Raw genomic sequence first — 12015 nt, 5'->3', positions numbered from 1 at the left:
TAGCATTAAATTGAAATCCACATCTATCTATCGTACCAACTGTATACACACCGTTAAGCATGATGCTCTAGAATATTTATACATATTGTTGTTTTATTTTTAATTCTCATCACATATTTTATAGGCCTTCTTTGTTTGAAACCCCAAGCTTAATCTTGCCACCTAAACGTTAATCAATTAATAAACTCCGTGATCAATGACTTAGTAAAATCTCCCAATCATTAACGCAAGTATTCAATTAAGTAACCTAAGATTTTGACCTTTCTATTGCATTCATCTTCGTTGTACTTTTTACAAACATCGTAAGCTATAAATTGAATATTCTGTTAGGCTCATCGAAAGAGCATTTCATACACCGCAAGCTCAGCAATAATTTTAGATTACATATCAAGATTATAATCTTATGAAAGTTTTGAATTTAACTATTTCTATCTACGTACAAAGAACTAAATATTCTTTTCTTTCTTTTATTCTTTTATTTGTTTCAGTCATTTGACTGCGGCCATGCTGGACCACCGCCTTTAGTCAAGCAATTCGACCCCAGGACTTATTCTTTGTAAGCTTAATACTTATTCTATCGGTCTCTCTTGCCGAACCGCTAAGTTACGGAGATATAAAAACACCAGCATAGGTTGTCAAGCGATATTGGGGGGACAAACACAGACACACAAACATAGACATACACACAAACACACACACACACACACGTATATATGTATATATATGTATATATATTATATATATATAAATATATATATATTATATATATATATATATATATATATATATATATATATATATACACATATATATATATATATATATATATATATATATATATATATATATATATATATATATATATATATATATATATATATAATATATATATATTTATATATATATATATATATACATATATACATATATACGTGTGTGTGTGTGTGTGTTTGTGTGTATGTCTATGTTTGTGTGTCTGTGTTTGTCCCCCCAATATCGCTTGACAACCTATGCTGGTGTTTTTATATCTCCGTAACTTAGCGGTTCGGCAAGAGAGACCGATAGAATAAGTATTAAGCTTACAAAGAATAAGTCCTGGGGTCGAATTGCTTGACTAAAGGCGGTGGTCCAGCATGGCCGCAGTCAAATGACTGAAACAAATATATATATGCGTAGGTATATGTGTGTGTGTATATATGCGTAGGTATATGTGTGTGTGTATATATATATGCATATATGCAAATATATATATATATGTATATACACATATGTGGCTGTGTGGTAAGTAGCGTACTTACGAACCACATGGTTCGGGGTTCTGTCCCACTGCGTAGCACCTTGGGGAAGTGTCTTCCACTATAGCCTCGGGCCTATCAAGAAAGAAGCCCGTCGTATATATATACAACTTATATATACGACGGGCTTTCTAATGCCAAATATGTCGAAAATAGACACTTCGTCAATAACAATATAATTTATCACTATAAGTACGTGTCTCGTTAGACACTTCGTCAATAACCATATAATTTATCACTATAAGTACGTGTCTCGAAGAAACGAGACACGTACTTATAGTGATAAATTATATGGTTATTGATGAAGTGTCTACTTTCGGCATATTGGGCATTAGAAATCTTTTCTTTGCCCTTGTTTATAAGTTGTTTATAAATTTAACCTTTAAGGGTATTTTTTAATCTGCTGGCCATTGATAGAAATTTTTTGGAAAAATTTTATCCTATATTAGATATATATATATATATATATATATATATATATATATATATATATACATATATATATATATATATATATATATATATATATATATATATATATCTAATATAGGATAAAATTTTTCCTAAAAATTTCTATCAATGGCCAGCAGATTAAAAAATACCCTTAAAGGTTAAATTTATAAACAACTTATAAACAAGGGCAAAAGAAAAGATTTCTAATGCCCAATATGCCGAAAGTAGACACTTCATCAATAACCATATAATTTATCACTATAAGTACGTGTCTCGTTTCTTCGAGACACGTACTTATAGTGATAAATTATATGGTTATTGACGAAGTGTCTAACGAGACACGTACTTATAGTGATAAATTATATTGTTATTGACGAAGTGTCTATTTTCGACATATTTGGCATTAGAAAGCCCGTCGTATATATAAGTTGTATATATATACGACGGGCTTCTTTCTTGATAGGCCCGAGGCTATAGTGGAAGACACTTCCCCAAGGTGCTACGCAGTGGGACAGAACCCCGAACCATGTGGTTCGTAAGTACGCTACTTACCACACAGCCACATATGTGTATATACATATATATATATATTTGCATATATGCATATATATATACACACACACATATACCTACGCATATGCATATATATGTTCTCACACTTATACACACACATATACACACTTACATATGTGTGTAAATGTGTGTATGTATATAGGTGTATGCGTGTGCGTGTGTGTGTGCGTGCGTGTGTGAGATCGATCAGTATTATGTGAGTTATTAAATGTTTTTGTTTTTTTACAGATACCTGAAAATTTCTCAAGTACACACATATATAAGCTATATATATATATATATATATATATATATATATATATATATATATATATATATATATATATATATATATATATATACATATATAAATCACCAGATAGCCAGTGCGCTTACTTTCAACGTTTCATATTGATATATTCTAACTACCAACCAAAATAAATCTGAAACTAATTCATCATTCCATGTAGGAGCAAAGGTACTTTTAAATATTTGGCGATTTATACAACTAAAACCACTAGACGGATTGAATACATCTGACGTTAATTGTACTAATGAGCAGTGCCAATATATACATGCAGCATGACTACAGCAAGATAATTACCTTTTTATGACTAAAGTAATAATTCCTTGCATTTCTCAATAGAAATACTTTTGAAATACAAATATATTTAGAATTATAAATAATTGTATTTCTAAGTGTTGCTAAAGTTTCATGTTGAAGACTTTAAATGTCGATATATAACCAAGACTTTTAGGATCAGTTATTACATTGTTTACTATAACTTTTAAAATGGTAACATCATTTCAGTTGCTTATGCTTTCTCTTATAATGTTCTCAAATGATGCATCACTTGCACAATTCTTCAACAATTGCAGCCCAGCTTTGTGTTCTGATCCTCCTGCATATGACGTACCTGAACGTTGTTCGTGCCGCCCGGACTGCTACCTCTATAATGAATGCTGTTCTGACAAGATTAATAAAACCACTTCTGATCACAAACAACCCTATCCATCAATGTATTATAGTTGTAGAATGGTTAGTGATTCTTATTATTATCTGTTTGACCGTTGTCCACCTAACCATGATGTTGCAGAGTATGTAAACAACTGTGAAAACCCTGACTCCGATGATCAACTGCAAAACATACCCGCTTTTGGTAAAACAAGTAAAAGACTCTACAGGAACATGTATTGTGCTCTGTGTCATGGAGAGGAATTCACTCTTTGGAATATTCTGTATAAATGTAATTTAAGATCTAATGTAAGCCTTGAAAATTTATCAAATTATGTCAATAGATGTATGCGAATTGTAAAGGCTCCGGCGGAGAAATATAAACATTATTTGCATTCTTGTATTCCACACATTTCGAGTTGTCCTCAAGATTACAATAATACCGAACAAAGAATGGCATGTGAGACCGAGCCAATGGCGTTAATATATTTAGATAAGAAATATATATCATATAATAAGAAATATGTATCTGATAAGTTTTACAAAAATAGAGGTTGTGCCACGTGTAACGGGATTTCTGAAATTCAATGTAGAGTATTGTATTATATAAAGACTAAAACACCTATATTTAATTCACTAACAATCCTTTTCAATTATCATACCAATTTTTTAGAGATAAGAGATGCATTAACCGAAACTGTTCTACAGTTGCCATCCTGTTCAAAGCACGCTGTCTACGATATGAATACCAATCAATGTCGACAAGTTATCTACCATCCTCCACTAAACTGTACATCAACAAGATTAAATGAATCTGAGTATTACATTACTAATGATGGTCGTCTCTACTTAAATAATACCCAACGCTTGCTGAACCAATCAGAATTCACTCGTGATTCTCAAGGTATAATAAGTATCTGTGTAAACAATGGTACCAATAATATATCAAATATCAATGGTGTATCAAAATATTCCGTGGCTGAGAGCTATATCACATTAGTGGGACTCGTAATCTCTATTCCGGCTCAGGTAATCACTATTATAGTCTATCTCTGTATACCCGATCTCCGTACCTTACCAGGTAAATTACTCATTAGTCTTTTATCAGCATTGTTTGCAGCTGAGCTTCTCTTTCTCATCTCATCACAAATCACTACATCTCTAGTGATGTGTAAATATTTAGCTATAGTGATGCATTATTCCCTTCTAGCGACTTTCTTCTGGATGAATGTCATGTCTTTTGATGCCTGGTACACTTTCTCAGGATTTACACAACTTCGAAGTAAAGGAAAACATACCAAGAGATTTGTATTGTATTCCTTATATGCTTGGATCTGTCCACTTGTAATAGTAACAGTATCACTGATATTTGAGTATATTCCTGGAAATCACGGACTTTCTCCAGAATATGGAAATGGTAATTGCTGGATTACAAATGGAAAAAATCTACTATGGTTTTTTGCAATCCCCGTAATGATTATTTTATGTCTTAATTTCGTAGCATTTACCCTCACCGCTAGAGGGCTCTATTTGGCACGCAAACTTTCTTCGAAATATTTACCAAAACATAACAGACCTGAGTTCATCATTTGTGTAAAACTATTCTTTGTCATGGGACTAACATGGATATTCGCATTTCTCTATACGTTTACAGGAATTGAAGAATTTTCTCTATTATTTTGTATTTTAAACTCATTCGTTGGGTTATTTATTTGTGTATCATTTCTATCAACAAAGACTGTCCGTCGCAATATTCTCCGGAATTTGAAAATAATTATAAAATTGCCCGCAAAAGAGTCTGTTGATTTGACTTCTGCTCATAAAACAACTTCAACAGATATACCTACATAAACTTCTGTTTATTAACTCCGCAGTTTTGCCGTTATGCAAAACTTGTATGAATTTAATCTGAATGAATGTCATGTTATTTGGTGCCTTTCTCAGGACTTACACAACATTAAAGTAAGAATAAAGTACCAAGAGACTTATTTTGTATTGCTTATGTGCTTGGATCTGCCCTCTTGTAATAGTAACAATCTCACTGATACTACTTTCTCCAGAATATGAAAATGCTATTCGCTGGATTACAAATGGAAAAAGTGTGCTATGGTTGTTTGCAATCCCTGTAATGATTATTTTATATGTTAATATCATTGCATTTATCCTCTTCGCTAGAGGTCTGCATATAGCCAGTAAGCTTTCTTCAGGATATGTATCCAAACATAGCAAAAAAAATTCTTTACATAAAACTATTCTTTATAATGGAATTAACATGGATATTTGCATTTCTGTATACGTTTACAAGAATTAAAGAATTTTGTCTGTTATTCTGTATTCTGAACTCATTTGTTGGATTATTTATTTGTTTATCGTGTCTATCAACAAAGATTGTTCGTAGCAGTATTATTCAAACTTTACACAAAATTATAAAATTATCATCAAGAATATGTATTGATGTTACTTCTGCTCTCGAAATAATATCAATGAATATATCCGCTGGAAGATCTGTTCACTAAAAACATAGTTGTTCTTTAGAATTAAACCCATTTTAATTATGCCAACGACGATTTCCTATTTTTATTTTCTTGAGCAGCTAGAAATAATTGCCAAATGTTACTTAAGTAAATCACTTGAAAGAGGACGGAAATATTGGATAATATGGTCTGAATGTAAGTCTGGACTGTCCCTGCTGAAATGTCTTTGACTATAATTTGTCTCAGCTTTGCCTGACCTAAGATGAAATATCAACCACAAAATCTATTTTAAGCATTCATTGTACAAAGAGGGTTTGAACATAATTCTGTTTACTCTCTTTTACTCTTTTACTTGTTTCAGTCATTTGAATGCGGCCATGCTGGAGCACCGCCTTTAGTCGAGCAAATCGACACCGGGACTTATTATTTGTAAGCCCAGTACTTATTCTATCGGTCTCTTTTGCCGAACCGCTAAGTGACGGGGACGTAAACACACTAGCATTGGTTGTCAAGCGATGTTGGTGGGGGGACAAACACAGACACACAAACATATAAACACACATACACACATATATATATATATATACATATATACGACAGGCTTCTTTCAGTTTCCGTCTACCAAATCCACTCACAAGGCATTGGTCGGCCCGGGGCTATAGCAGAAGACACTTGCCCAAGATGCCACGCAGTGGGACTGAACCCGGAACCATGTGGTTGGTTAGCAAGCTACTTACCACACAGCCACTCCTGTTTCCCTGTGAATTTTTTTTATCTTCATGAATTCCAAACACATTATAAATGTGTTATGTAAACATAACACACTCGGGAACAAAAAAAATTAGCCTGATTTAATATCTTAACTATTTTAGTTAGAACTATTTTCAAAGGAGCACTCCGTCGGTTGCGACGACGAGGGTCCCAGCTGATACGATCAACGGAACAGCTTGCTCGTGAAATAAACGTGCAAGTGGCTGAGTACTCCACAAACACGTATTCCCTTAACGTAGTTCACAGAACTATTTTTTTATAAGCTTAACGTGCCTTCACGGAACTATTTTATTATATGCTAAATGTCCATAAAAACACAAGAACATGCAGAAATACGTTTACAAATCAATACAACATAGCATGACCCTTACTTGTTTTGAGTTAATCATATTTTTTGTGGAAACTCAGATTTTTTAAATTTCATCAAGAATTGAAAATATTATCCCACTCAGATTTCACGGTTTCCTAACGTTCATGACCACTGCGCTTTTTCTTTTACACATTCCTTTAAAAAACACCTAATAGTAACTTTTTTGACGTTTTAAATACTTTTATCACATTTTTACTATAAAGAATGGAGTCTAAAACAACTCTGCTATTCATTTTGTATAATTGCAATTCTAATTTTCCGTGTCTTACTTCAGATATCTATATACGCTTAAAGATAAAATTTAAAAACCTGAAAATCTTCCGTGTTTCATTATTCTTTATAAAATTGAATGCAACTTTGTAAAACATGCCTTGTTTCTACAAAATGCTATTAACCCCTTACCCGGCAGAAACGAATATATGCGTTTTGACCGAAATCGTTTTTTTTCTATCTCTGACGAGTTAACTCGTCAAAAGATAGACTCGCCAAAATCGACAGCAAACGAGTTCCTTTGTCTATTATAAACTCTTTTTTGACATATACGAGTATATTCGCTAACTTTATACGTCTGGCAGTGACGATTTCTGCCACCTTTCGCTTGAGTAAGGCATTGAAGACCGAGTATGATTTAGTCACCTGGAGACAGTCGAAGGGTTGGAAGGCACATTTTATGAATAGAAGTATTCACTTTGTTTTTACGTTGTTTTTTTATACCTTTATATTATAACCCCACCATGTCGATAACCAAATAAAATAACATGATTTTTTGTAAAAGTAATATGATTTATGAAAAAAACGGGTTAACTCGTTTCTGCCCAAAGCGGTAATTTAAAATCAATATTATTGAATTAAAATTCATAATAAATAAGGTTTGAAATATACCTCGAAATCACCATTCAAAACATAGTAAAATAAAACAATTAAAAAATATGTCTGAAAAAATACATTTATTTTCAAAATAATTGTTGGGTAAGGGGTTAAGAGGGTCAAAATCGGTAACACAAACAGGACAGTAAAAACAAACAGGAAGGGCTGCTAAGCCTAAATGAGGTTGTGGTAGCGAACGTATATATCAAGCTTGGGACAGGAGACAAACAAGAACACGTCTTCCTTGTTCCAGCTACAACGGAAAGAAAGAAAGAAAGATGCCCGATGGCCATGTGGGAGCCAGGTGAGCAAGGGAGGAGGAGTGGGGGACAAATATAAAAAAATAGGGTGACAGAATAATAGGATAGAATAGTGAGAGAAGAGGAGATAAAAGAAAAAGAGAAAGAGAGAAAAACGAAAGAGTAAAAAGATCGTATAGAGTGCGCATCAGAATTATTAAGATAAAGCTTACTTGGAAGTGGATGCGTGGCGTTCAATCATATAATAATATAAATAATATAAATAATATAAATAATATATATATATATATATACATATATATGTATGTATATATATATATATATATATATATATATATATATATATATATATATATATATATATATACATATATATATATATATATACGTATATGTACATGCTTACATCTATATGTATGTATATATATATATATATTGTATAGAGGGCATTACTACACATAAATGCCACATGCTAGGAGGGACTCTTAAAGTCAAAACTACTAAAATAAATAAACACATTGTACCGAATGCAACTCTCGAAGCAAGTCATTTAAAAGCAGAATTTAGCTGCAGATCACCGTGACTTCATAATCCGTGCAGTGGTGCACTCTTTATTCATCAGTACAAGCATAATTCAAGATTTATAATGAAAGAACAAAATCAACATAGCAGACGAACAACCATCGGATCCAACGTAGTATATAGAAATGTTCACCCCTTACACATCTATGTAAAAGTACTGAATTTTTATTCCGAACAAGCACGTTGTTATCGAAATGTAATTCGAAAAAGCCCGCCGTTTACATAGATGTATAAGGGGTGAACATTTCTATATACTACGTTGGATCCGATGGTTGTTCGTCTGCTATGTTGATTTTGTTCTTTCATTATAAATCTTGAATTATGCTTGTACTGATGAATAAAGAGTGCACCACTGCACGGATTATGAAATCACAGTGATCTGCAGCTAAATTCTGTTTTTAAATGATTTGCTTCGAGAGTTGCATTCGGTACGTTGTGTTTATATATTTTAGTAGTTTTGACTTTAAGAATTCCTCCTAGCGTGTGGCATTTATGTGTAGTAATGCCCTCTATATAATATAAATAAATATATTTAAGTGAAAGAATTGGTGGATTTTTCTCTTATGAGGTGTTTCACGCTGACTACGTGATAAATTCTTATAAAGATTATATCCTTTTTTTAAATTGTATATATATATATATATATATATATATATATATATATATATATATATATATATATATATATATATATATATATATATATATATACATATATGCATATGTAGGCACAGGTCGTCATGAAACGTGTACAACAAAAACTACAGAGCACGAGTACATGGAACATAAACTATTCTTCCGAACAACGAAAGACACAAATGGAAAACAAAACAAACAACATAAAGAACGACCCTTCATCAGTTGTTGGCTGTTTTTCTCGTCTCGAATTTCGAGCATTTAACAACAATATACGCTTTCAATAAAACAGTTTGCTCCCGCAAAGCAACTTAAATATAATTTAGGATTTTGCGGAGGGTCAAAATTGTTAACACAAATAGGACAGTTAAAACACTTGATGTAGGCCTTCGTGTTGAGTGTGAGGCCATATGGGAAGATGAATGGAAGCATAACGTCGCCATCACTAGTGATCACTCCAAACACCATGATGTTGACTGAATGGTTGTTTTTTATCACTCTCGGTATATGTTTAGGGACACGGCAGGCCAACGGTTGTTCTGTGTTCACTATCTGATCCTAGCAGAATTTTTTCTAGTCTGAGAAAGACCATAGCATGTTCAGTTGGAAGGGATGCTTGAGTTTATTCAAAAGCTTCGTAGTGCACTCTTTCCTCTTGTACTTGATGGCTTGGGATAAAAGTTGATGAATACCGAATGTCTTCATACACTATCTGCCTGATCAGAAACTCAGACACTCCCATGTCCCTAGCGATGGACCTAATTGACATGGAGGGGTCATTGTCAATTATGGCCTGGATCTCACCAACAAATTCAGGAGTTCTTTTCTTATCAGAACGGTCAGAATGAGTTTTCCGAGCTGCTGTACCTTCGTAATTATCATTAGACTCATGCAACCCCTTCCCAATCCCCTACACTGTCCTCAGATTGACACCCGAACACTTTGAAATGGTCGTATTGGAGCTTCCGGCGTGAACTCCAAGCAGCACAGTATGTCGTTTCTAAATTTCTAGCAGAGTGAATTGCATCATGGTGCTGTTTTTCTCTGACAGACGGTGCCCAACTGACCCTACTATATTGTGTAGTCGACAAACTCGAAAACAAACAATGCGCATGCACGAAATTAAAAATATAAAATGGCGATAATTTACCAATCGCACTCTATATATACAATAATAATATATCATAATAATGATACATATACTTCGATTAAAGCAACATTATCTAAACAATTGACTGTAAAATGATGAGCTAACCGGGTTAGAATCGAACCAACTTATTAATGCTAACATGGCTCCTAGAGCATCCGACTGACCCAGACGCTCACCCAAGTACTTGGGTGAGCGTCTGGGTCAGTACTTCTATCAAATTTTATGTTTAAATACTTAACTCTCTAGTACTACACACAATATTTGTTAACAAACCCGGAGACTTGATAAGTTACGGAGAAAAAGAGCCATATTAGCGTTGATGTGTGGATTCGATTCTAGCCTGGGTTAGCTCATCATTTTTCAGTCAATTGTTTAGATTAATGTTGCTTTAATCGGAGTATATATATTATGTGGAAGTGCAATGGCCCAGTGATTAGGGCAGCGGAATCGCGGTCGTGGGATCGCGGTTTCGATTCCCAAACCGGGCGTTGTGGGTGGTTATTGAGCGAAAACACTTAAAGCTCCACGAGGCTTCAGCAGTGGGTGGTGGTGAACTCTGCTGTATTCTTTCGCCACAGCTTTCTCTCACTCTTTCTTCCTGTTTCTGTTGTACCTGTATTTCAAAGGGCCAGCCTAGTCACACTGAATATCCCCGAGAACCACGTTAAGGGTACACGTGTCTGTGGAGTGCTCAGCCACTTGCACGTTAATTTCACGAGCAGGCTGTTCCGTTGATCGGATCAACTGAAACTCTCGTCATCGTAACCGACGGAGTGCCACGAAATTATTGTTACGATATATATTTTAGACCGACATGGGATTGGAAAATGTAATAAAAATGGAGTAGCTCTTTTCACGTTTTGTACTGAGAATAATCTGAGAATAATCTGGTTGGTACCAACACTTTGTTTAAGCAGAAAAATTAATATAAAACCACCTGGATGCACCGAAGATCTAAGCACTGGCATCTCATAGATTATATTTTGATCAGAAAGATGTTTCTAGCGTTCGAGCCATGAGAGGAATAGAGAGCTGGACTGACTATCATCTAGTGCGTGGAAACATTAATTTTTCGTTAATGCCTAAAAGTCGACAGTCTGCTCCTAAAAAGTTAAAAGTTGCAAACTTCAAATTACCAAGCAACTTGCAAAGACTCCACGGTGCTATAGAAAGTATCAATCTTGATCCAAACAGTCTATGGATAGATTTCAAAACAAAAGTATTTCGGGCTGCAAGTTCGTCTGTGAGATTTAAATCACGTAAGTCCAGAGACTGGTTCTCAGATAAATCAGCAGAAATTCATGATCTACTTTTAGAAAAACAAAACTTAGGCAATACACTTCTCTCTCATTCCTTGAACCCCCAACTCAAACGAAGTATACAGAAAGTTGAAAGGGAAAGTGCAGACTGCTCTAAGGAAAATTAAACGATATATAAATAGCAATGCAAAATTGGCTCTTTACAAATCATTTGTTTTACCATCCCTGTTGTATTCTTCTGAAACATAGACATATTATGAAAGACATTTCAAATTGTTAGAACAATTCCACCAAAAATGCCTTCGTCGTATTTTAAACATTAAATGAAGTTTTGTTTTTACTCCAAACATAGTTGTTCTTGCATCTGCAGGCATCACCTCAATTAAAGTAA

The 12015-nt window shown here is 33.9% G+C and overlaps 1 protein-coding gene across 1 annotated transcript; it reads left to right on the top strand.

Annotated features, from left to right (window-relative positions):
• Positions 1-3093: 3093 nt before the first annotated feature.
• On the top strand, positions 3094-5106 carry LOC118765230. The gene has a single exon (XM_036506969.1). The coding sequence runs from the start codon at positions 3094-3096 to the stop codon at positions 5104-5106; it is 2013 nt and encodes a 670-aa protein (XP_036362862.1).
• The last annotated feature ends 6909 nt before the right edge of the window (positions 5107-12015 follow it).

Source organism: Octopus sinensis, linkage group LG10 (assembly GCF_006345805.1).
Source record: "Octopus sinensis linkage group LG10, ASM634580v1, whole genome shotgun sequence".
Taxonomy (NCBI): domain Eukaryota; kingdom Metazoa; phylum Mollusca; class Cephalopoda; order Octopoda; family Octopodidae; genus Octopus; species Octopus sinensis.
Note: the sequence above shows the minus strand (reverse complement) of the source record. Positions and strands in the feature narration are given on the sequence as shown.